Source organism: Calypte anna, chromosome Z, assembly GCF_003957555.1.
Source record: "Calypte anna isolate BGI_N300 chromosome Z, bCalAnn1_v1.p, whole genome shotgun sequence".
In the NCBI taxonomy this organism is placed as follows: Eukaryota; Metazoa; Chordata; class Aves; order Apodiformes; family Trochilidae; genus Calypte; species Calypte anna.
Window position 1 is genome coordinate 34,923,149 of NC_044274.1, and position 25,936 is coordinate 34,949,084.

General features: G+C 40.2%; 2 protein-coding genes across 13 annotated transcripts; one reads left to right on the forward strand and one right to left on the reverse strand.

The window, feature by feature from the left end:
• Positions 1-170: 170 nt before the first annotated feature.
• RMI1 (RecQ mediated genome instability 1) lies at positions 171-4,817 on the reverse strand. Its single transcript, XM_030466931.1, has 2 exons — positions 4,742-4,817; positions 171-2,557 (listed from the first exon to the last, which is right to left on the reverse strand). The coding sequence occupies exon 2, from the start codon at positions 2,534-2,536 to the stop codon at positions 668-670; it is 1,869 nt and encodes a 622-aa protein (XP_030322791.1). The 5' UTR covers positions 2,537-2,557; positions 4,742-4,817; the 3' UTR covers positions 171-667.
• Positions 4,818-4,919: 102 nt separating this feature from the next.
• On the forward strand, positions 4,920-24,586 carry HNRNPK (heterogeneous nuclear ribonucleoprotein K). Of its 12 annotated transcripts, none has more exons than XM_030466936.1 (16): positions 4,920-5,076; positions 7,938-8,017; positions 8,890-8,987; positions 10,324-10,380; positions 11,896-11,939; positions 12,838-12,910; positions 13,513-13,626; positions 14,289-14,417; positions 14,902-15,209; positions 15,545-15,599; positions 15,743-15,769; positions 19,795-19,845; positions 22,467-22,488; positions 22,566-22,648; positions 23,101-23,270; positions 24,060-24,586. In XM_030466936.1, exons 2-16 carry the CDS (start codon positions 7,969-7,971, stop codon positions 24,091-24,093), a joined length of 1,314 nt encoding a protein of 437 aa, XP_030322796.1. In that variant the 5' UTR covers positions 4,920-5,076; positions 7,938-7,968; the 3' UTR covers positions 24,094-24,586. The 12 variants fall into 12 exon arrangements, with proteins under 12 accessions (XP_030322796.1, XP_030322799.1, XP_030322802.1 ...); XM_030466932.1 differs by having other exon boundaries at positions 4,988-5,076; positions 8,878-8,987; XM_030466935.1 differs by having other exon boundaries at positions 4,988-5,076; positions 8,878-8,987; positions 24,121-24,586.
• Positions 24,587-25,936: the final 1,350 nt, after the last annotated feature.

The following is a 25,936-nucleotide window of genomic DNA, read 5'->3' on the forward strand; positions in this document are numbered from 1 at the left end:
AAACAAACTATTTATGAGACTTTATACACTCATAAGGCGTATAGTTTTCTTTTTAAGTGACTACACAGCTTCCACCCAAGTTTTAATGAAAATTTTCATAGACATATTTTCATACATTTTAAAAACAGACATTAAAAATATCCGTGAAAACTAAGACCAAAATTAAATATATATATATATACAACAGTTCTGTAGCACAAGTATTTGACTATTCTGTGAAAATGTTACACATCATCATGAGACAATGAATAAGGTTGCCTATGGGTTCAAAACTATTAGCAATGATTAAAAATAACACAACAAAAATAAATTACCTGTATGCTACAATAATATTGTTCTATTAATAAAAGGTTTTAAAATATTTGGGGTTTTGATTTTGTAAAATATATACAGCTTTTTATCTTATTTATGTATAGGGTTAGGTGTCCTCCCTCCCCTCCAAAGGTTCAGATTCTCACACACTGAGTATGTATTTGAGCTTACTCCAATACATTTACTATAAGAATCAAACTGCTAAGTTTCACTCCAACAAATTATCTCCTCCTCTTATTCTTCCATTATCTTTCTTGATAAAAGACATACCACTTTATAACTGAACTTTCAACAGTTCCTTAGGGGAAATCTGACTTAAAAGTTTCCTAAGATATAGTCTGCAAGTTTGCATACATTACTTATTCAAACGTTTCTTCAGTTGTTCTAGATGCCTTGCATCAGCATCCTGAAGAATTAATACAGTGGCTTTAGAATTATGTGGATCAAACTCTATAGTCATCAAACAACACAGATCTATCAGTTCTTTTTGACATTTCTCTAGACCATCCTTAATTTTCAGGTGTAAAGCCGGATCCTTTTTCAGCCTATTCATTTCAAGCACTGAAAAGCCAATCAAACTTGTTAAAATATCATCAGCAAAATCTACTTCAAGATAAGCTGAACCGTCAGAAATTTTTGCCTTTACTCCCCAGTACCCATTGGCGCTTGTGAGGTTTCCAGTAAGAGTAACAATGAAACACTTAACTTTCAGAGTTGTAACAGTTTCAAGGTTTCTTGCAAGGAGAAGGGAAATATATGTGAAAGGCGGAGAATCTAAATCTAAGTGTTTCTCTATTGCTCTGCAAGGAAAGGTCTGTAAATCATGCTTCTGGTGATCTGTTTTTGAGAAAAATACAGGATCTTCATTTAACAGCCTGCTGTCAGAAGTCTGCTGGGATATATGTCTGCTCTCATCTAGGTCTGTACCATTCTGTTCTTCAGAAAGTTTTCCCAAAGAAGGATCTATGTAACTACAGGTCTGATGTATACTCTTGTGCTCTGAAAAGCTACTCATATTATTTTTATCTCCCTCAAATACTGTTCTTCCAGAAGTCTTTTGTTTGATGGTAGCTTCTACAGGCTTAACTCTTTCATTCACATCATCTTTTTCACAACTGTCATTTAAAGATGAATTGCAGGAGCGTCTAGATGTATGTGGGAGTCTTTCAGTAATTAAAGCTGTATTTCTATTCATGACCACTGATGGCACTTCTTCCAGCTCTCTTTGCATCTCTTCTTCCAGAAGAAAATCATCTTCTAAAGGAAAGTCATTTAAAAAGTCATCAGCATATTCTACAGGAGGTGAAACTTGTTCACCTGAGCGAGGCAAAGGACTTTCAGATTGCCATAGCCTAACATTTCCATCATGTGCAGTCAGTGAACCTGAGGCAGTATGAAAATTGTTGCTTCTACTGCAGTATCCACTTTCTAAAGATGCTTCATTGTTTAAAGCAAGTGCACTATTTTCATCAAGGCTGGCTAAAAGCTCTTCATCTGAAGGGCCCTGAGTTTGTTCTAATTCATCTACAGGCCTTGAAATAATTTGGTCATGACGAGCCTGTCCAACAGAACCAAGGTTTTCAGTTTCTCCAATTAATTTAGCAAGGACTCTTTCCTGAGAATACTCCTCCAGAAGAGCATCCACTTCACCCCCCAGCAATTTCACATTTTCTGGTTTAAGCAAAAGGACTCCAAGACGATAAGAAATATTACCTTGTACAGTGATTTTTGTTCCAGGAGGAAGATTACTGTGGAGAACAGGCACTGGTTGATACTCCATGCCCTGAATTTGATGCATCCCATCAGTTAGTTGCAGCATCAGCATTCGAGTAGGTTTTGCTTCCCAGGGCTTCTGGAATGCCTGAGTACTGGCTGTTACTTCTTCATTCACAGTATTTTTCCCTCTCAGCTTCTGCAACTGAGAATATGCTGGCTGGCTAACATCAATCAGAGAATCAATCTGTATGGAATAGAAGCCTAACAACTCTCCTTTGGGGGCATCTAAGATGCAGTTAGGCAAAATGGGATATTCCAAATCTCTCAGATCAGTAAGAAGCCATTGCTCAAACACCTGCCTGTTAATCTGAGCCTGAGTTAAGTTATTACCACTATTTTCTTCCTGGATCCAACTAATACATGCTTCCAGCCACGTCAAAGGAACTTTAACATGCCATGTGGATGATAGCCAAGTTTCCACTCTTGATGCAATGTTAATTGTAGACATCTTCCTTTAAGAGTAAATTCCCTAGAACAAAACCCAAAAAAGACATATTTACTCTTCTGACAATAGCTGAAGTTATGACAAGACTCTCACTTGTATTAAATAGAAATTTGCTCTCAATTCAAAGTTCAACTATTCTAAGTGTAACAAGATAGAGGCAATTTAAATTAAAACCACTTCTACATATAGCAAAAATAAATATCCTTTTCTAATATTTAAAGTTTCATTCAACATAAAAAGTATGTGCAGTTTACTCGTCATAGAGTATCAGGAAAGTACAGACTTCTACAAGCAGCCTTGCCTGGTGACTTCTTCTTTCCTGTTGATTTCATTAGAAGCATGTGACTGAAATAATTTTGTTGGATGGCAGATGAATGGATGGTAAAAAAAAAACAACCAACAACAGAATTTGTTTATTATACATATGCCCTCCTATTTCTCTGCTTTTATTTCGTTAAGTGCTGCTGTTACTTGTTTTTTAAAGATTACTTTTGAAATTGATTTAAGAAATTACTGTCCCATTTCATCAGAACTGTTACGAACAGAGGCGATCTCATCTACAACAGAACCAAGCTGGGACCTGTCAGCACTTCTATGGCAGGGGTAAATTTTACACTGTAACTAGGTAAAAGCTTTGTACACCTCAAAAGAAAGCTAGCTTGAAAAATCATTGTTATCTAGAGACCTGTCCATGTTTGGCTGCAAGAACATCAAGTCTTGACAGTCATCATGTGGAAACTAGACAGTAAACTCTACCTTCTTGTTAGTTTAGGAAGTAGCTATGCAAGAATAGTATAGGATAGGACAGCACAGCCTATTTCCATTGGAAGGCATCTACAGTGATCATTTAGCCCAACCACTTGACCAATTCAAGGCTGACCAAAAGTTAAAGTATGTTTTTCAGGGCATTGTCCAAAGGCCTCTTTTTGAGGCACTGGCAGGCATGGGGCATCAAACACCTAAGAAAGCCTGTTCCAGTCTTTGACCACTCCCTCGATAAAGAAGTGCTTCCTGATGTCCACTCTAAACCTCCCCAAGTGAAGCTTTGAACCATTTTCATGTGTCCTGTCAGTGGATCCCATGCAGAAGAGGTCAGCACCTCCCTCTCCACTGTCCCTCCTCAGGAAACGGCAGAGAGAAATGAGGTCGCCCCTCAGCCTCCTCCTAGTTAAACTTAAGAGTCCTTGTCAGGTCCTTACAGCACATGCCTTCCAGCTCTTCCACCGGCTTTGTAGCCCTCCTCTGGACACATCCAAGGACCTTCACATCCTTCTTAAAGTTGAGGGCCCAGAACTACACACAGTGCTTGATTCCCTCTTACCCTGGCTGCTCATGCTGTGTGTGATGCCCCTAGGACTGGGCTGCCCTTGTGGCTGCCAGGGCACACGGCTGACTCACATTGAGCCTGATGTCCACCAGCACCCACAGATCCCTTTCTGCAGGGCTGAGCTCCAGCCGCTCTTCTGCCAGTTTGTACTTGTGTCCAGCATTACTCCCTGCCCAGGTGCAGAATCGGGCATTTTAATTTCTTAAATGTCATGCCGTTGGTGATCACTCAATGCTCTCCTCTCTAGATTGCTCTGCAAGGCCTCTTGTCTCTCAAGAGAGTCAACAGCACTTGCCAGTTACGTATCATCAGGGAACTTGCTAATGGTGCATTCAACTCCTGCATCCACATCTCTGAGAGATATACTTAAAAGGCCTTAGGTTGCCTCACTCTACCTGTATCACGTTTAAACCCTTCGAAAGGATGACCAAAGAGTTCAACGTTCCCTACTAAGCTCAATGAAAAACAGAAAAATTACCGTAAGAATAGTTAAGAAACACCAGGTTTGGGGGTTCATTTCGCCCTATAACCCGCAATGCAGAAAAGTCAAACCCAGCCGCCAAAGTCCCCTTCAAAGCTCCACCACGCAGAAGGCAGTAATGCAGGGGCTTCCCCAAGGCAAAGCTCCAGCCTGTCACTCGCGCGGCCCGGCCTTCGCGGGCCGGGCCCTGAGGAGAGGTGAGGGGACGAGGCGAGGGGGACGAGGCGAGGGGGACGAGGTGAAGCGTGGCGAGGCGAGGGGGTGGGGTGAGGCGAGTTGAGGGGGCGAGGTGAGGCGTGGCGGGAGGGGGGGGGGGGGGGTCGCAGACCGCAGCCTTCGGAAAAGGCGAGCCCCCTTCCCTTTCCCCCTCCCCTGTCGCAGCTCAGCCACCCGCACTTACCGGGCCAAGCAGGCGGCACCAAGGCAGCACCCTAGGCTCTCACCACTGTGGATCTTGGGGCGAAGAGGGCGCGGCCGCCTCCCGCGCGCCACCCAAAACCCCGCGCGCCCCAGCAGCCAATAGGAGGCCGGCATGGCGCTACTCAGCATCGCGAGAGGCTTTCTCCCCCCTGGCTCCCCCCAATTCCCCGCCCCCCCCCGGTGCCGGGCAGCGAGCACAAGGCGGAGTTTGAGGCGCCGCCATTTTCTGTCCTCACGTCCGACTTCTCTCTCGGCCTCCTTTGCCGCAAGTTCCCCGTTGCCTTCTTCGCTTCTGTTGGGACTCCCACCACGCAGGTACGCAGACCATTCGGGCGCGGCGTGACGGTGCGGGGCGGATGGCGCTGCCCTCCTTGCGACGGCAGGGCCTGTTTCCCCCTGGCCCTCACGGAGGGTGCGGGGGGGGAGGTGGAGGAGACGGGGGGCCGCCTTCCTGCCCTGATGGGCAGCGGCTTTACCCAATGGAGCCGCGGCAGACCCGCGTAATGGAGAGGCGGTGGGTCCAATCCCCTGGTCGTGGCGGCGGTGCGCATCGGCGGTAGGGGCTCTATCCCGTTTCTCTCCTGTACGCGGTGGGGCCGGTGGCTGCCGCAGGTACGCGCAGCCCGCGGCGAGATGCAGCTGGGGCCGTCGAGGTGTGGGCGCTGCGCTCGTGCTGGGCGGGGAGGGCGGGGGACGGGAACGGGACGGAGGCCAGGCCAGGGCTCGCTGGGGCCGGTAGTGCTGCTGTCGTGCCCCCCTCGGCGCTGCTGCGTGACGGAGCGATGAGGGAGGCCCGGCCCTACCCTGTCGCAGGGCTGCAAGCCCCGGAAGCCGCCGCTCCCCTGGAGGCCCGTGGGCTCCCTCCCGTAGGGATTTGCTGTGAAATGGGATGAGCGCTGCGTGGGGAACCGTAAAGGCGTAGAATGGCAATGAGAAGCAGAACATTGGTGTGCCCCCGCCTCAGCCGATGGATCCCTCTGGCGGCTGAGGGCAGTCTGTGGGCCCTAGCGGTCCCTCCCGCCCCGACAGGGTGGCGAGAAGGGTGGCCGCTGTTCCTGCCGGCGGCTCCGGGCTCTTGTGACCCAGCTAGCGTGGCTCTCAGAAGGGCAGTGCAGTGGAGGCCGGTAGAACTAGCGGGTGCTTTCTGAGGGCGGGAGAGCGGCGGCCGCCGCCTTCGTGCGCCCGCCCTTGGTAACTCTGCGCCCAGGGCGAATTCTCAGGAATTATGGCGGGCGGAGAGGAGGGCGCTCTCGGCCGTGGCCTGCGCGGAGGCGACCGCGGGAGGCCGATTGGGGGTGCCCCGCCTCGCTGCTGTGAGGGGCGGCGACGGCGGGAGAACATCTTGGGCAGATAAGATGACCCTGGGGCTGGGGCCGCCGGGCGGTTTCTTTGTGTGTCCCTGGGCAGAGAGGGGTAAATCTCCCTGCGACCGCGTGGTGGTCGTGGAGGCTTTAACGCTCCCGGCTCCGCCTAGCAGTGAGCAGGCGCCATTACAGCGGCCGCCATTTCTGCTGCTCCCCGCCGCCGGGGGAAGTGGGACCGGGGCGGCGGGAGTTATGTAACGGCGGCTCCCCCTTCATCCCGGGAGCCAGCCGGTCACGCCGCCGCTGCGGGCACCGGGGCTGCAGAGAGAAGCGAGTGGGAAGAGCTGCTGCGCCCCGGAGGGAGCGGGGCTGAAGCGCGCCGGCATTTCCCGGCTCTTGTTTTATGTTCGTGGTAGCTGTTGCCGCCTCCCGCCCTTCGTGGCCGCTTTAGCCTTTCGGTGTCTATAAAAACATGCCCTTAGTCAGTTTAATCCCTCCAACTCGAATTAAACAGCAGAGCGCGGTAACTGGGTACCTAGCGTACCCACAGCTAGAGAAGGTACGGGCGACTAGGGAGAGTAAACACTGAACAGTGTGTTATAGTTAACTCCCCATGGCCCTGGAATTTATGGGATGGTTGGAAGTAGAATAAGCAGGCCCTGGTGAAAACCGTGTAGAAAATCTGGCCGGCCCCTCTCTATTCTGTCCGGCGTGGTTGAGATTTCGGTATCATTAAATCTGTATGTATCTGTTAGCTTACTTTAAGTGCTCGGAAAAAGATTAATGTGTTCTGGGGTGTTAGCCGATATAAGTAGGGCAACAATGACAAATTACCAGATGGGTGAGAATATCATTATGAAGTTGCATGCACCTTATTACCTTTTTTTTTTTTTTTTGCTTAGTGGGTACCCAAATGAGTGGCTGCCATTTTCTGGGGCAAGATAAAAAAGTACAGGAAACACGGTATTGTTTGGCTGTGTTATATGTAGAAACACATTTTTTGAGCGTAATTGGCAAAATTGTTTTTTTTTCTGGACTTCTTCCTCGTATAAATTCTTAGTATTCTGAGATTAATTTAAGAAAAGCAGGTTCCATATAAGATAGCTGGAAACTAGTGAAGTCCAGTTACCTTTGAGGTTCTTGGTTGTTTGTGCAGACAGTACTCTGTAACTACAGAGTGTGGTATTTCTAAAAGAGTTGTATTTTTTCTTTTGTTCACCTTGAATAAATTTACTTGAATAAAAAGGTAACTTAGTGGAGAATTTGTAAAACTAGTTACCATACATAACAATTACTGTAATAGGATTTTTTTTTTTCTACAATTGTAGAACTAAACAGCACAAGAAAACTGTAATGTAGTGTCGTAGTGTCCTTTTAAAAAGTAAATCCAGGGCACATATCGTATAAGTGAAATCAGAGCTTGATGCTTGCTGATTTTAAATATCTGAAAATAACATTTTAGTAAATGTTAGTTACTTAAAGCTAGCATGTGTCCAAAAATACAATTCAGGCAGTAATTGTTTCATGTTTACAGGCTTGCCTGTTATCTCCTCTTAGTGGTCTGTTTGGCCTGGGTATGCTTTCTCTTTTATAGAGAAAAGCTATAACGTAAAAACACATGTCAAACCACTGAGTTTTGAGCTGTGACCAGTTGACCAGAATCACAACTGGTATCTGCTGTTTTCATAGGCTCTTGAAGTGATAGGCTGTTGGATTTTGATCCCGCCCAGAATACTTGAGTTTTAATCTGCAAGGATATATAATAGCAGTAAATTCTAGAAGCAGGCATTTCTTTTGCTTTTTTTCCTTTAGCATAGCATACAGGTTACCTTTTCACAAAGCAGATGTATCAGCTTTTCTCTTCTCCAACAGATTTTCCCTGTCCACCTAAGAAAAAAAGGCAATGGAGACGGAACAACAGGAAGAGACCTTTACCAACACAGAGACAAATGGTAAGTTTTTTAAAGGACTACTTCTTTTTGAAAAGAACTTTAAATTTTAATGTTTCTGAAAATTTTGCAATGCCTTAACTGTATCAGATATGTGTATTGCTGCTGGTTTTGCATGCTGCGTTAAATTTCTTTTGTTTTTAATTAGTTCACGTAATCACAGATGCTTTTAAAGCATAAATGTATAGTCTTTCTATTACCTGGTTTAGAAATGAGATAAGTAGCTCAAAATTATGATCAAGGATTTTAAAATGTTTTATGGTTAAATACTCAGTAGTTGTGTGGAAAGTGTGAAGATCTAAGAATGCTATCAAGCATATCCATTAATTGCATTTTGTTCATTACACTTTTACATGCCAGAGTAGAAATAAAAAATTGAACAAAAAAACCCCACAACCTTCTTGGGCATAATTAGTGAGCAAGTTAGGACACGAGTAGTGTTGATTCATGCCCGTTTCTTCCAGAAAGTTTTTGAAGTAATGCTTTACTGTTATTCCACCAGTATCTCATTGTTGGACAAACTAAATGGGAGATTTTTGGCTGAAAGGTTTTTCCCAGTTGTAAATGATAAATAAAAACTAAGTGGATGGTGCCACAGTGGTTTAAACAGCATGTTAAGAATTTTTCACTGGCTGTGTGCAACATTCTCATTTAAACCATAATTCATAGATTTTCTGGAGTTAATCAGTTCATAAGCTGATGGAATAAAGACCTCTTCCTGTGCTATGGATGGTCAGAGTAGGTGTCAGTAATAAGCACTGGGCTAACAGGGAGAATGTGTTAAGAATACAGAGCAGAAATTTGTTACGTCTTCTGTGTTATTACAACTTAGTTAAATAAATGTTTGTGTTTCCCCCCTATGGACCTCTCTACAGGCAAACGTCCTGCAGAAGATATGGAGGAAGAGCAGGCCTTCAAAAGATCTCGGAATACAGATGAGATGGTTGAATTACGCATCCTGCTTCAGAGCAAAGTAGGCTTTTTTGGTTTTGCTGTTCTGTCTTGTAGCATAGCTCAAGACAGTGACAAAGTGTATATTCACATGCATGTTTAGAAACAATATGTAATTATTTAATGTGGCATAACTTAAAAGGAAGAATTTTAAATGTATATGAGTGGTAGTATACTTGTGTTGCGATACAATTACCTTCCGGTTTCTTCTAATGGTTAAGTCCATAAGGATTGTATATTTTTAAAAAGGTACTTGCTGAGAAAATGGACCAATAGCAACTATAAAGTGAGTTTTATGCCTTTGAGTTGAAGGTTGTTATTTCAAGGGGAATCACTGTGTATTAGTCTTAGAAAAGGAAGCTGTTTAGAGAATTATTAGTGGGTGTAAATTAAATATGAGGCAAGACGAAAAATCCCTAGTATTTCAGTAACTGCAAAGCAGATCTACTAAATTTGTTCATATGCATATAGGTATATTTGGGGGTAATGCTTCAGTGTTGCAAGGGTTTCTTTTACAAGTATAAATAGTTACATTAAAGTTGCTATGTATGAATTTTCTCTTCTTGCTGAAGAAGATTTGTACTTTTTGAGTCATCTCATTCTTTTGTGTTGGCATTGGAGAATGCTAGTTTAACTCTGCATGGCATTTCTCTCCAATAGACAAGTTACCTGTGCCACTGTGAAATGTTTTGCGTGTTGTTGGCATAATTACAATCTTTGTGATAAAAGTAATATTTTTGCATGCAATCCTTGAAATAAATTGGTAAAAATACAGCTTTGCATTAACTATTCGTGACTATCTGCTGGTTTATTCCTTGAGGTTAGTGGCTGTTAATGTTGTTTTTTTCAGAATACACTGCCCTGGGAATTCAGTTACAGAGGTATAAACCAAAATTAGCACTTGAAATTATAAACAAATACCAGGATTGCAAAAGTGGACTTGCAAACATATTCCCTGAAACAATTACTTAAAAACAATTACAACTAAAAAGGTTGATAAAATAGATTTGGGAAATCCTTAAACTAGATTACATTTTTTGAAAGCTGTTGCTATGAGATGGCTTTAACAGAGGTAGAATTGTCTATAATTTCCATTTGAAGTGGAAATATTGGTTGCAAGGCTTAAATATTCTTCTTTCCCAAGTTAGTTGGTAGGACCTGTTTATCATTTTTGCCTTGGACAAACTGTATCAGTTTGTTTCAATTTGATTTGAACCACTGAGAAGCAGTGCCCTTCTGCCCACACTCCCCACGCCAACAGGGTAATGCAGAATAGATTTACCACTCTTAGTCTTCAGTTTAAAAATGTAGTCTGTGCTGTGCTGGCATAATGTAACTTTTAAAAACTCTTTTTCCAGAACGCTGGAGCAGTGATTGGAAAAGGTGGCAAAAATATTAAGGCTCTTCGTACAGACGTGAGTATATACGAGTTTGAACTAATTTAACACCAATTCTTTCAGGGCACTACATCGAAAGCTTGATTGCGTGCATTTCTAGAAATGGGAGCAATTCGACTCAAAACATATCAAGTTCCAAGCCATTTTATAAAGATTTTCAGAGTAGATAACTTAGTTCTTCAATTTCAATTGTAATTAAACCCTAGCTCGACTCATCTGGGAGGAGAGATTTATATTAAATCTCCTCACTTTTGCTTAGGGTTTCACTAAATTACGCATTAACATTCTAATTAGAAATATTGATAAAGCTTAAAACAATTAATTCTATCATTTCCCATATGCGGGAATGAATTATAGTACTACTGGAACAACTGCAGGTGGCTGGCTTAACCCAGTGATAGAGGAATTCTTTAACTTCCTTTACAAAAGGAAGCAAACAAAATGGTCCATCTATTCCTTGACAACCTGCACATGAAGCACAGAAATGTTAACATTAATGTTGCTTCATTTAAATATGGATAATAGAACAGTGAAGAACATTCTACTCTTGTTAACTTGGAAGCATTTTTAAATTGTCTTGACTTCTTTTCCTATTCACATTTTACAGTGGGTTGACTCTTGTGATTAGACACATGCTCAGTGTTAATGTTGTGTATTTATAAAACTTGGCAACGCTTCTTAAATTCCATTCGTTTACACTCCTGTACTTAACATCAGCTACAATTTCAACGTTTTTTCCGATCAAGACTCTTCTCAGCACAAGATTTGGCAATATACCACTACAAGTCACTTCCAACTAAGTTCATAAACTACCACAACTAGAATTGAGGTTTAAGCTGAAATGGTCAGGAATCATACATATTCTCACTAACTTCGGCAGCTAGTTGGTTTTCTTCTAGGGTGGTTTTTTTGCAGGTTTTTTCTTTCCTTTCTCTTTTTTTTTTTTTTTTTTTCCTTCAAAAAAGGTCAGCCAATACGTCACCCTAATAAAAAGTCCGGATAATATAGATTGATTTGGAAAACTAGCTTTCCCAATTTTCCCGAAGTATCTAGTGATACCAACCTCGACAGGTTTTGTGTCTACCCTCATGAGCCAGCCTGCTACTGAAACATCATATGTTAAAAGTAGAAATAGTTTAGTCAGATCAAAAGACTCATTTTTAAGGTCCATACTGTTAAACCACAGTTGGTGTAGCAATCCGTTATTGTGTTAGTCTTCAGAACAACTTAAGCTTGTTTCATTAATTGAGAGTAATGAGTATAGTCTGTATTAAATTAAAATTTATTGCTTTTCCCCCTTTTCCCTCTCCTTGTTTTTTTGGCCATATATCTCCGTTGCCCATGTACTGGATCGACTTGCCCCTGCGTTGCCCACCATGACGTTGGCCCATCCGCCCCTGAACGCCCATGTGAAAACCCTGGTTGGCTATGCCCAAAAATGTGCTCGTTGCCAAACGGGTACCATACTTGACAACTTCTGATTGAATACCCATGCCCAATGCCAACATCCACGAACGCCAATGACCAATGCAGTACAATGCCAGTGTTTCAGTCCCAGACAGCAGTGGCCCCGAGCGGTATGTCCCAACAGTTTATGCCTCACTGCCTGATTAGAAAGAGAGAAATGTATATATTACCTGCCTTTGATATAATTAAATAGTATCCCCTTATAGACGGTGTATTGTTTTTTTTCAAGTTTTCTGTCTTATTTTCCCCATTAAGTCTTTTTGTCACTGAACTTTTACGTGAGTTGCCCACCCAAACAATCCACTAATTTTATTTCGATGGAAGGAGCACAGCTTCAAGTGTTGCATATTTGCTGCGTTGTAAATCGAATTGTTTCGAAGTAGTCTCTCGCTCTGTCTTTGTGGCCCACCTTGCTCCCCTCAACATTGCCTGTTCATAATTATTTCTGATGAAGTGCTAACTCTGGTTCACTTTCCTTCACTTCTCATTTGTTTTGTCTTTTTTTTTGTCTTGCATTTGTATTTGTTTTCTTGGAAAGCCCATTAGTAATCTGATTTCTAACTGGTCTCATAACCTTACTCCAGATACAGTGTTCACCACTTGCATATCCCCACTTTTTCGAAGAGAAGGTGTGCCAGTTTTGCCGATGTAATAGCGAGGGTATACTAAACTAGTGGTGGCGGGGAACATGAAAATGTTCACTTCTACTTTCAGTTCTGCGTCAGTTTCTTGCCCACTTAATCTGAGCCCTTCCAAAAACCTATTCTGTCTTCCTTTCTCTCTTCAAGACCTACCTAATCTTAAATTTACCATGCATATGTATGGGGCGTAAACAAAGATGCATGTGTTGTAAATTGAGCAAACAGGCTTACGTTAAATGGGGAATATTAATTGTAAACTCTTCAGTGTACTAAATCCTGGTAGAATTTTGTGTCTGATGAAAAAAATTTACTTCTGCTTCTTCTTTTCCACATTCTCTGTACTGTCTGGCGTTACGACCTTCAACAGCATTCTGAGTATAAGTGCCGATATAGAGACGATTGGAGAAATCTTGAAGAAGATTATCCCAACTTTAGAAGAGGTATGTACTCTTAACATTTATTTCTTTTTAGAGGCAAAAGATTAGCCTCTGAACCTAAAAAGTAGCCTAGTTTTAAAGCAAGATGGTTCTAGATTATTTGCTGCTTTTTAAGTACAGTAAACTAAAAAATAAAAAATTAAAAGCCTTTTTAAAAAACAGTTGTGACCCTCAGATATTGTTGGCATTTTTTGATAGAGGGTATTGGGTCTTTGTTTATTAAATTAACATTTTGAACAGCCTCCCCTGTCAAAATAGTTATTTCCTGACTTGTTCCGGCCTCATTTTGAAGTAGTTTTATTTTAACTTGGGTGCTTCATTGACTTTGTAAGTAAGGGTGTTTCACCGTTTGATACCTTCTTGAGTCTTTCTCCTGAGTTTTGCAATCTAATGTAATAATTTAAGGAAAAACCGATTTAATATCGGTTTAAGTTGAGGTGTATGCTTAAATAGTTGTGGTCGTATTAAAGGAAATGCAGCATTAAAATTCAGCAGTAAATCAAGTCATACTGCTGTGTTTGAAGAAACTTAACGAAACACCAAATATTTTAAGTTTTTACGTGACTTGTATTTTACTCTTTTCCATATATGCATCTTTCCTACAGTATCAACACTACAAAGGCAGCGACTTCGACTGTGAATTGAGACTTCTCATACATCAAAGTTTGGCAGGAGGAATTATTGGTGTCAAAGGTGCTAAAATTAAAGAACTCAGAGAGGTACTTGCATCACGTTCTCCTAAGACTTTTTGTTTATAACGAAGTTAGTGTAAGGGGAAAGTGTACTTATCTTCTTCAGTGATTCCTTCAGAACATCCTGCATACATGATTTCCGTGTTCTGAGGTGGATCTGTGATTTCCATCTGTTTATCAAACTCAGAAGTAGTCATTGTTGATGACAGAGCCTAAGACTTACAAACATATGAGCCACAAGTGAAAGAGAATGAAATCGGACTTTTGTCTTCTTCCTACTAAACTATGTCATCACATATTATAAAAAAAAAAAAATTTAAAAAATCACAGAATGATTTGGAATGGAAACAGCCTTTAAAAGGGACACCTGCCATCACATCAGGTTGTTCAAAGACCCCTCCAACCTGGACTTGGAACACTTGCAGAGAGGGAGCATCTACAAGTTCTCTGGGCAGCTTGTGCCATTGTCTCACTACCCTCGTAGTGAAGAATTTCTGTCTAACGTCTAAACCTACCCTCTTCCTAAAACTAAATTGGTTTTTAAGAACTCATAAGCAAGCAAACAAGCACTTAAAAAAGGCTGCAAACTTTTTTGTTTTTTGGACTATTTCTTTACAAATTTTTAGTGGGTTTCTAAAGTTGTTTAAAATATATTAGACAATTTTGGATTTTTTTTTCTCCTTCAACAGAACACTCAGACCACCATTAAGCTCTTCCAAGAGTGTTGTCCTCATTCTACTGACAGAGTGGTCCTTATTGGTGGAAAACCTGACAGAGTTGTTGAATGTATCAAGATTATTTTGGATCTTATCTCTGAGGTAATGTTTATTGAATTTATTATTTCTTTGTTATTCACAAATGTTTGGGGTCGTTTGAATGAGAAACAGTTTGTTTCAGCCTCCATTTCTAATTCAGTACCTCCTACTTTCCCAGTAAAAATTGACCGTAACCACCTTCTGAACTGTTTCTGTTTTCTTGGATCAGAATTCACCTTATGGGGGAGGGAAGCAGTTTTTGGTACTAGTGAGCCATTATTCATTCTGTCCATGTTGTTCACATGCAGAAAAAATTGGAAGGGAGACAAAATTTATACATCGCTTATAAGTAACAGCAGTTTCTCTATCATAGTTGAGTTTATAGAAAACACATCACCATCTTCCTTCTTACCAGCACAGTGAAATCAGGAACACTTTCTAAATGAATTAATTAATGTTTATACATGATATATGTTAATTTAATAAAAGCAGCAGCATTAGTAGTAGTAGTCCTAATTTTGTTTTGGGTATTTATTGTTTGTTTCAGTCTCCGATTAAAGGACGGGCCCAGCCTTATGATCCAAATTTTTATGATGAAACATACGATTATGGTGGCTTCACAATGATGTTTGATGAAAGAAGAGGGCGTCCAGTAGGCTTTCCGATGCGGGGTAGAGGAGGTTTTGATCGAATGCCCCCTGGTCGTGGTGGACGACCTATGCCTCCTTCAAGAAGAGATTATGATGATATGAGCCCTCGCAGAGGCCCTCCACCACCTCCACCTGGTCGTGGTGGTAGAGGTGGCAGCAGAGCTCGTAATCTTCCACTTCCTCCTCCACCTCCTCCTCGTGGCGGGTGAGTTCTTCCCTAAATGTATAATACAAACTCATGTTGTGTATAGTAGCCTGAAGCATGTTCATCTTTCCAGTGTTTTTTCCATGTTGGTAGTGATTACACAGAGTGAGTGTGTATTAGACCAGAGTATTTTTGAAAGTACTGGAATTCTGGTATTTGCTGCACTGTAGTAATCTAACAGGAATATAGTCAGTTGTTCTGTAACTTCTGTTCTTGGCTAGAGTAGTATGAAATTAACTGCGTGTGAACCATGAATGTGAAAATTCTAATGAATTATAAACTAGACAAACCAGTTTGTAATGTAATTCATGTGCTTCTGCTTTTTTTCATTTTAGAGATCTTATGTCATATGACCGAAGAGGCAGACCGGGAGACCGTTACGATGGCATGGTACGGCTTTACAATTTGCCTTGTTCTGTTCTGTAAGCACAGTTAGCATGCTGACTGTCTAAAGATACTGTTGCTGAATACATGCAGTTATGTGTGGGATATGTATGGTCTGATTATAAAACCAGAATGTTTTATCCATGCAGGTGGTCCCGCCTATGGAGGAATGCTTGGTGTGTAAGTGGTATCTGAGATGTGATCTGTTGGTTTTTTTTTTCTCCCTGTATTTAAAAAATTATATGTGCTCTACTCTGCAGGTTTGTTTGTACTGACTGACCTTGCATTTTTTAATCAGAGTGACAGAAATAGGAGTTGGTAAAAGATACATTTAAATGCAGTTATTTGAAATTCATTGATTTATACAACTGTTCTTGAGACTAATGTTGGAAAACATTAGCGTAGATGGAATAATAATTATAGAATAATGTCTATGAAGAGCTCTAGCTGATCTGGAAGGTGACTGCTCTTTTGAATTATATCTTACCTTATTTGCTGGTTTTTTTATCTGCAAAAAAATTCACTGTAATTCCAAATGTTTGGAGCTATGCACCTCGTTAAGTTAAATCTTAAATTAGGTACGTTAAATCATATTAATGCTAATACTTGCTTAGAAAAAACCTCTCATAGTATATAGTATATTAAAAAACCTCTCATAGTATATTAAAAAATTTTCAAAATACATTCTTCCATGCGATATTCTGAAATGCGCTTCCCAGCAGTCATCTGCTGTTGTACTAGACTTTTCAGGGGAAAAAAAATCCCGTGTCTGGGAGGTTAATCTCTATAGCAAGAATCTTTTCTCCCCTGTCGTTGCTTGGCACCTTTAAGATAACAGGTGATGCCAAGTTGTGGTTTGTTTGGTTTTCCTTTTACATGAAAAGAAAAGTATGTAGTGAAGTATGAAATGGCTAACCAAATGGGCTTTACACATATCCTCCTCCTTAAAAGTAAGAGTTACTAGAAATACAGACTGCAAGAATGTTGCATGTGTACTTAGAGGTACTAAAAGGAAAGATCTGCACACAGTTAGAAAAATTGTTACCTATGCTACTCCACCTGTGAAGAAATTGAAAGAACTAAGAATTGCACCTTCTTCAAGATTCCTCATTTGTATTTATGTTTCAAAGCTCATTTATTTATTGTGGTATTTGTGGCTAATAAAGCTAGTGCTAAAACTTACAGACTGAGCAGCTTGCCCTTCTTTGGGTTGAGCACAGTCTTACTTAGGTTAATGCTTGGCCAGCTAGAACAGAAAATCCATTTTGACTTCTGTTTAGCCTGACTTCTGTCAGGTTGGCCTTTGCTTTCTTGACATGGGTTTCTACAAGTAAATGGAGTTATCTCTATTTTGCTCCAAAAAGCAGTTTCTGTTCCTTTTCACTGTGAAGCTGCTCATGGCTCTGGCTCCTTCATGGCTAAGTATCATAGCCTGTTTAAAGTGAAGACTGCTTCCCAACAAAGACTATTTAATTTCTAGTTTTAGTTAACCATTGTGTAAGCAGGTAGAAAGTCTTGGATTATGAGGCTGGAATTGGAAATGTCATTCCAGAAATCTAAGGTCTTTCTGTGCTACCCTTTATTTCATATAGAAACTATTTTCTAACAAAACATGAAAACCAGAGAGAAAAAACATCATTGTGGTTTGTGAACCAGGTAATACTTGGGAGTGGCTGTTTTGAGGATACAGAAATGCTCTTTCACATGAATTGCATTTTATATAGATGGAGTCGAAGGGAAGACGAGATGCTTTTCTCAGATTAACGTCTTTAAAACCAGAGAAATACTGATATGTCAGACACATGGTATTAGGTTTTTTTTTTAGTAATACTCATTTCCACTTAAAGTGGAATCACTGAACAGCTCAGAAGCTTTAAAATAGGATGCTCAACTGTGAATTGTATAGAATTAGAGATATGACAATATCAACAGCCTTGTAAATGCCAAAATGAGAAAAACCTTTATTGTGATTTGAAAATAGGGTTAATTCTTGCCCGTGCAGACTCAGTCACTTAAGAAAATGCTTGTCTGATAGCATGGCTTACAGTAGTAGTATAATTCTGCACAGCCATTAAAAGAATTTTTGGGGTTTATAATATCTCAAGAAGGTTTTTCGTGAAGGACCAAAATGTATTGTTTCTCTGTTAGCAGACAAATATTTCACTGTATAACTAGTCAAAATCAAATGTGTTTGGACCATAATGGGTATTATGACAGTTGAAAAAACCTGAAAGTAGTTTCAGTACTGCTTTTTTTGCATCTTCATCCCCATGGGTCTTTCAGAGAAATAAATGCACATAGATAGCAGTGTGAAGGGGTGGAAAATTAATTGAACAAGGATATAAAATTATTTTATGCCCTCCCCTCTTTTTTAATTATGTGAAGAGATACTAACATTTTCAAAGAAACTTAAGATTTTAAGAACTGAGTTAATAGACACTTAAATCAGAATGTCTTTTGTTAAGCGGACTATCTCCTCACAGACTTTGGTGAGTGTCTTCAGACTTCTAATGTACTTTTGCTCCTTCCAGTACCTCCTAATATTTTAGGTTTTTTAACTTATACATGGAATACATAGAACTATTTTGGTTGTGAAAGACCTTTAAGATCATTAAGTCCATCTATTAACATAGCACACTGCCAAGTCCACCATTAAACAATGTCCCTAAGTATTCAAAGGACATATAACTGTGGTACTTATGGTGACTCAACCTCTTCCCTGGGCAGTGTGTTCCTGTGCTTGACAAGTCTTTTCAGTGAATACAGTTTTCCCAATACCCAGTCTAAATCTCTCCTTGTACAATTTGGGGCCATTTTCTCTTCTCATGTTTTTTGCCTGGGAGAAGAGAGCAATCTCCACCTTGTGGAGTCCTTTCAGGTAGTTGTAGATACAGATAAGGTCTCCTCTCAGCTTCTTTTCCTCCAGGCTAAACAACCCCAGTTCCCTCAGCTGCTTCTCATAAAACGTGTTCTCCAGAGCCTACACCGGCTTTGTTGCCCGTCTTTAAACACTCCAGCACCTCAATGTCTTTCTTGTAGTGAGAGGCCCAGAACTGCACACAGTACTCGAGGGATTGCCTTGCCAAGTGCCAAGTACAGGGGAACAATCACTAGTCCTGCTGGCCACGCTATTGCGTATACAAGCCAGGATGCTGTTGGCCTTACTGGCCACCTGGTCACGCTGCTGGCTCATACTCAACCATCCAGCAATCAACCCTTCTGTGTCCATTTCCTCTGGGCAGCTTCCCAGCCACACTTCCCCAAGCCTGTGGCGTTGCATGGGGTGTTTCTCGTGACCCAATTGCAGGATGCAACACTTGGCTTTGTTGAACTTCATATCATTGGCCTGGGCCCCTTGATGCGTGTATATGTGGATAGATATACGCATGTATGTTTTAATGATAAATGCTTAGATAAAGGTACATGCACTTCAAAAAATATAACATTCTATTTGTGTAATTGATGATAATTAAAAGCTTGTGAAAAACCAGTAGAGAATGTGTGACAGCTCTTCTATTGATGTGTTCAGATGTTGGAATAAAGGAACAAAATTTCACTTCTGTAGGTCACTATTTAAAACCAGAAAATTATTATGAAAGAATCTGACATCAGTAAAGACTTGAATGCATTTTCTTTCATTAGGTGTAAAAGTTAAGCCCTTTGCCACATCCAGCTATTGTGTCTTTTTAAAAATCCTTGTACCAGTAGTCACTAGTACAGAATATTCTACTCAGCACTCATTTGTAATGTAGAAATACCTTTTTGGACAAGCTGGTTTTAGAGTGCCCAAATGAACATCAGTTGCTGAAATCGTATAATTCTGAAAGAAATACTATATGTTATGTTCTAAAAACATTATTTTAATATGGTGTTCTAAAGGTGTTAAAAACAAAAACAACAAAACCACTGTAGAATTTTTTCAAGCTTTGTTTTAATATTAGCTGCGTAATTTTCTTTGTTAGAGGAAAAAATCTGCTTGCTACAGAAAGAGGGGAAAAAGTGAGGGTGACCGTTTACAGTTCCCTAAAAATAAAATTATAAGGGAGCAAATCTTGAAAGTCATCTAAATCACACCCTTAAAAGTCTTTGTAGTTATTTGTTTGTACCAGGATGTATTGTATTTGCTTGCCACGTTACATGTGAGTGCATGTGACATGGACTTAATGTAGATTTCTTTTCCTTTTGTTACGTTGTGTGAAAGATGATGCAGTGTCATGTGGATGCCTGTGATGATATGCAGCCGCCAGAGCTGGTGAGTGTTCTCAGATTTTTGAAAACTTTCCTTCAACATGTTAAGTGATAACGGGAACCTCTTAATTTTGAGAGTAGTCAGTGGCAGATCGCATGTGTTGAAAATCATAAAGCTGTCTTTCTAACTCAGAAATTGTTGGAAGTTTGTCTTAACAGTGTGTCCTGTGTGGGCAAGTAATATTAATTAAAAAATGGAAGTATGCAGCAGTACAGTCAAAAGAGAACAGCTTTTTTATACTTCTTTTGCCACTTTTACACCCGTTTTCTATGGTAAATAGTAACTTTCTCCATAACTGTTGCACTGTAGATGCATGTACTCTAGGATATATATTTGGTATTAACTTCATGATGAAAGAGTCATAAGATAATCTGATCCAGGCTTTCTTGGCAGAAGCACAGTTTAGAGAAGATGGCCCAGCATTCTGTCCATCTGAATCTTGGAAGTGCACAGTGTTTGCAAATCTACCACTTCACTGGGGAGACTATTCCACTTCCTCATATTTCAAGCAGCATATATTAAAATCAGCTCCTTAACTTACATTTGTAGATAAACATATTAAGTAAAGGATAATAATTTGGAAACATACCATTTGATTGTGTATGTTTTGACAAGAGAAGTTATGGGGTTCATCAGGTGTTCATGCTGTCTAGAAGATGGTGAAGTGCTGCCAAGTATGAAATGTCAGTTCTTAGCTTATATAAACAGAATAAATGTGGTTGTTTACTCATCTGTTGTGAAGTTAATTTGCTGTCCTGTTGTCTGAGGAGGCAGAAATAATTAAGGAAAAAATCGTTCTTGAAAACAGATTAGCCCAAAAAGACATCTGTGGCAACAACAACAGGAATACATCTTCATGTATTCAATTTGCTGCTCTGATCAGCCTTGGAAATAAGTCTTAGTCAGAGTCCTTCATTCTCTTATGTTTTGGACTGTGCTACAACCTCTATTATGATGTATTGCAATCTGTATTGCCAAGTAATGTGATTATAGAGTATAGTTTGCTTAAAGGCAGAGGAGATAGGGTGAACACTTAGGTCTGAGTAACTTTAATTCTGATGTTTTGAAAAGGTAGTAGGTAAATAATATTTTAGGAAAAGTTACTGCATTAATGCTTCTGTGAAACATAGTTGTGGTTGGTTGCACTTTGCTAGCTGCAGGTGCCCAACTAGCTGCTCTCTTTCCTCTCCCTGAGCAGGATAAGCAAGATGGAAAAGTTTGTGGCTCAAGATAAAGACAGGAGGTAGATTAATAATTATCATCATGGGCAAAACATATTCAGCTTGGGGAAGATTAGTTCATTTCCACTTAAAAATAGAGCAGCATGGTGAGAAACAAAAAGGAGAACTAAAAACAGCAAGCCCCCTTTTCAGTTCTTCCCATGCTTAACTTTACTCGATGTCCTGCTTCTCTGCCTCTACCATGAGTGCGGCAGGGCACATGGGGAGTGGCAGATTGTATATCATATTTTGTGTTCCTTCTTCCTCACTCTGGTCCCCTTCTCCAGTGTGGAGTTCCTCCCCTGGGATACAGTCATTCACAAACTGCTCAAATCTGGATGTTTCCAAGGGACTGTAGTTCTTCAAGAACTGCTCCAGCCAGGGTCCCATTTATGTGGTACAGTCTGCAGGGTTGTTTCTCTCATGTTTTTTTCCCTTTCTTAGCTCTCACAGGCAGTTTGGTTTTGTTTGGTTTTTTTTTTTACACTTTCTTAAATGTTACCACAGAGGCTCCAGCTTTGCCAGTGGTCTCAGCTTTAGGAAGCAGTGGGTCCATGTTAGTATTTGCTAGAACTGACTGGCTTTGTCTGGCAGGGGCATACCCCACCAGTTCCCCAGAAATCAGACTCTGCAGAACTGTGCCTGTCTATCCTCTACTTCTGTAGGAAAGGGTAAAAAGAAGTCTTGTGCATTTAGAAGGCATTAGATGAAATTAAACACTCTTATCAAATACTGATCTACATATCTTAAAAATAAAAAGAGGCCAGGAATGTTCATTGCAGTGATTTGCATTTGCTTATATGGTGGTTGTAGCAGAGGAGAAGTAATTTATGTCATGATTACCTATTCTAAGATACAAAGTATTGTAGCATAGTTTGAATTGAGGGAAAAATAGCAACCATCCCTAGGACCTTTGGGTTTGTTTTGGTTTGGTTTTTGTTTTTGGTTTTTTTTTCCTGAAGATGGAACAGGAGAATTGACAGTAACTGGGTGAACACTTTGTCCCAGACCCAGAGATTTGAATCTCTATTGAGCTGGATTGGTAGCGTTAATAAGGCTGCACTTTAATCTTTTCATTTGAATTTAAGTTTAGTCTAGGGGTCAGGAGCTGTCTACCAGTAGCTGTAGTGAGACTGGTAAACTGGTACAGTTTGACCCTGATGTCATTTGATCCCTTACTCCCTGAGGATTTGACAGGGCAGTGTAAGAGGTTGGTTTTTATTTCTGATTTGCTGCCTTTACCCCAGGGTGCCTGTGGCACAGCACAGTTGTATTTATGGTAAGGTAGAACACTGAGATTTTTGTATAAAATAGGCTCAGAGTTAACATTATGGTATTTAGGATGAAACTACATTATTGAAGAATGGGTATTCACTAATTGTTTGGGGTTTTTTTCTCTTACAGTTTGAGGGTGGCTCTGGATATGGTAAGTGTTTATATAGAACCTTTATATGCACTTCATTATGTAGTCATTAAAGGGCTTGATGCATACGTTTAAATCAGACTATTCTTACGCAGGGGGTCGTGGTTCTTACGGAGATCTTGGTGGACCCATCATCACAACGCAAGTAACGATTCCCAAAGATGTAAGTAATGTCTTGCTTTCAAATTTTTTTGCTCTTAAAAATAAGAAATAATATGAAAAAGGCTGTGACAAGTAGATCCCTATTATAAATAAATCACTATTTCACAAATAACTTTCTAAATCTCCAGAAATCTAATCTTATGTGGTTTTTTTGTCTTCACTTGAGAAGCACACTAAAAGATTTTACTAATTATTAATATTCAGTAATAGAGATGGTCTATGTAATTTAATTTTTGCAAAAAAAAACCCAGACTGGTTCTTCCAGTTTTATACCTTTAGCCTGTGCTAATACATCTAATACTGCGGGGGGTGTTTTGATTCTGTAAAGAATTAAGTTTTCATTGCAGCTGTAAATAATAAACTTACGGAAGCTACTCAGACAGTGCTGTGATTTTCATAACTTTTTAGAGAGAAAGTGGTATTGGGAAATTAATGCTTTGATTTCTCCCCTAGTTGGCAGGATCAATTATTGGAAAGGGCGGCCAGAGAATCAAACAAATACGTCACGAGTCAGGAGCTTCAATTAAAATTGATGAACCATTAGAAGGCTCAGAAGATCGGATAATAACTATTACGGGAACACAGGACCAGATACAAAATGCACAGTATTTACTGCAAAACAGGCAAGTTAACGTTTTATGTTGTCACAACTGTCAGTTTTAAATTGATTGGCATGTATGTTTTAAAGCTGCTGTTCTCTGTAATGCAGTTTCTAGAAGGCAGGTTTTAAGTCATTTTTTGAACCTAACTTCTGCAGTGGTAGTTCTGCTTTGATTCTCTTCTGTTCTCCATTGTAATTAAAATGAAGACACCCTTTAAACTAATCTTGCTGGAAGACGCCCTAATCAAGCAGTCCTCTCCTTTCTCTGGTGAAAACTGCTGCAAAAAACTACTTGAAATAAATTATATAGAGCCTGTAGAAAATATAGAAGATTTCATTGGATGTTGGTCTAGTTCTGTGTGGAAGACTAGTGATTTTGTTGTTTTTAGATAACTAAATTGACAACAAATCACAGTCTGCCATATGGCACAGGCCATGCCTCTACAGGACAAGTTGAAATCGATTTGGTGCTGTTGTGCAGCATTTCACACCTTGCTGACAGTACTTTGTCTTTTCTGCCAAATACGAACAGCTTCAGATTTAGTTTGCTTAGTTTTGCTTTATTAACATGTTGGCAATTATTAAAGATTTTAATGTTTTAACTTGAATGCTTGGCTTTAGATTGCTAATACTTAAATGTACTTAAAATATATGAATATACCTATAATTATTAGCCATTAATATTTTTAAATTATTTTTAAATTTATTAGAAATCTGTAATTTAATCTGCTTTAAGAATGTCATTGTGAATGTTGATGCAAGATGTACGGTCCATCATTCTAATACATGCTTTTTTCTTTTTCTTTTATAGTGTGAAGCAGTATGCAGATGTTGAAGGATTCTAATGCAAGATTATTTTTTCTTTTTTATAGTGTGAAGCAGTATTCTGGAAAGTTTTTCTAAGACTAGTGAAGAACTGAAGGAGTCCTGCACCCCTTTTTTTTTTTTTTTAATCTGCTTCTGTTTAAAAAGCCAACATTCCTCTGCTTCATAGGTGTTCTGCATTTGAGGTGTAGTGGAATCTTTGCTGTCCACCAGATGTAATGTTTTAGTCCTTAAAAATACACGGGGGGAGGGAAAAGGGCACATGAGACTAACATTGAAATTTTGAAGCAGCAGCAGAGAGAGTGAATATTTTGTTCATTGTTGGTGGTAACTTGTAATGCTTTTCTGTAATTGTTGTGAACACCCTGCTTTTATGTACACTGTATTTTTTTCTGAAGGAGGGAGAATACTGGTAGTCCTTACGTCCCTTGCATTCTTTGAGAGCAATGTGCAGAATGTAATGCTCTTTTGTAAGAAACATTGTATGATTTTTAAATAAATTTAGTGAACCTACTCTTGGTGGTCATTTTTCTTCATACATACATAAGATCATACCTAAAATAGATACACCCTTTCCCCACAAATGAAAGTTGCTGTTAAATTTGCTCTTCTGCTTCTTTGATATAGATGGAATTACATGGTTTTTTTTGACAAATTAAAGAAATCGTGTGAAAACTGACTTTTTTGCTGTTTTGGAAAAAAATGCACAAATATTCATGCAAATGTTGTGTAGAACTTGACATATTCGCGAGTGTTTGGCCCTCTGCAGTACATATATATATTGGTGGCGGTATATAAATAAAATATTTAAAACCTTTGTGATGTCACTGAGTCAACAGTGGTGAAGTACACCTGGTTATAGACAGCTTGCTTAATGCAGATAACACTGTTAGAAATAACAGTTGCTGTACCATTACTGAACGAATTATAGTGTTCTGAGCTTCTATTTGTATGAGGTAGGAATTCATATAAATTGGCAACTTGACAGTATCTAACTCTGTAACTTGTTTTTCATCGTATGCAAAACTTGATTTCCCTGTTGTATGTTCCATAGAAATTATTTGTGAAAAATAAATATAAGGCCTCTGGATATCTCATGTAATACCTTGGCATTTGTATTTATAGTTTACAAGTTTAAATTTCACTTCCTGAATAAAAGCAAATTTTAAGATGTGAAAGTGTGTTGCACATGTGGATATGGTTGGTCTAGACTCTTCTTTCACTTACGCTTTGGTATTCTGTGGTGCTGTGTTTTTTGTTTTGTTTTTTTTTTCTTTCACGAGTTGAACATTTCGTGATAGCACTTTGGTTTTTGTAATGGTGTGGGGTCGTTGCTGCCATAATGAGCAGCTACTCTTAAAATGTAAGGAGCAAGGCAAGAAGCCGAGCGGTGTGTGTCGGGCTGCTGTTGGCCGAGCAGTTATCAGTCCGTAAAGGAGGGGGGGAAAAAATCTCTTCGCGGAAAGGAGGGCGTGCAGCTGGCTCTGAGACAAAGAGCAGCGCTTGGGAAAGGATGAGCGTAAATCTGCTCATCTGCGGGAAAGGCACAAATCTGCACTCGCCGCTAAGGATTGGAGCAAAACGCAGAGGAACTCAAACATAGGTGGCGAATTTTTCTGTCCACCTTCCCTCCGCCCCTTTCATGTACCTGCAGGAGGCTGGGGCTGCGGGTGCGTTGGTTTTTTAAATCGGGAGGAAGGAAAGCTCCTTAAGCACGGACAGGCAAGTGCCCGACGCAGGGACCGGGCCGCGCCCCCCTCAGTCTCGACTGCTCCGGACCCTCACGTACACATCCCTGGCGGCGGTAAAGGTGGCTCGGGGAGGCCGGGGGCCCCGGCGTTGCTGCTGAGTGGCGAAGGCTGC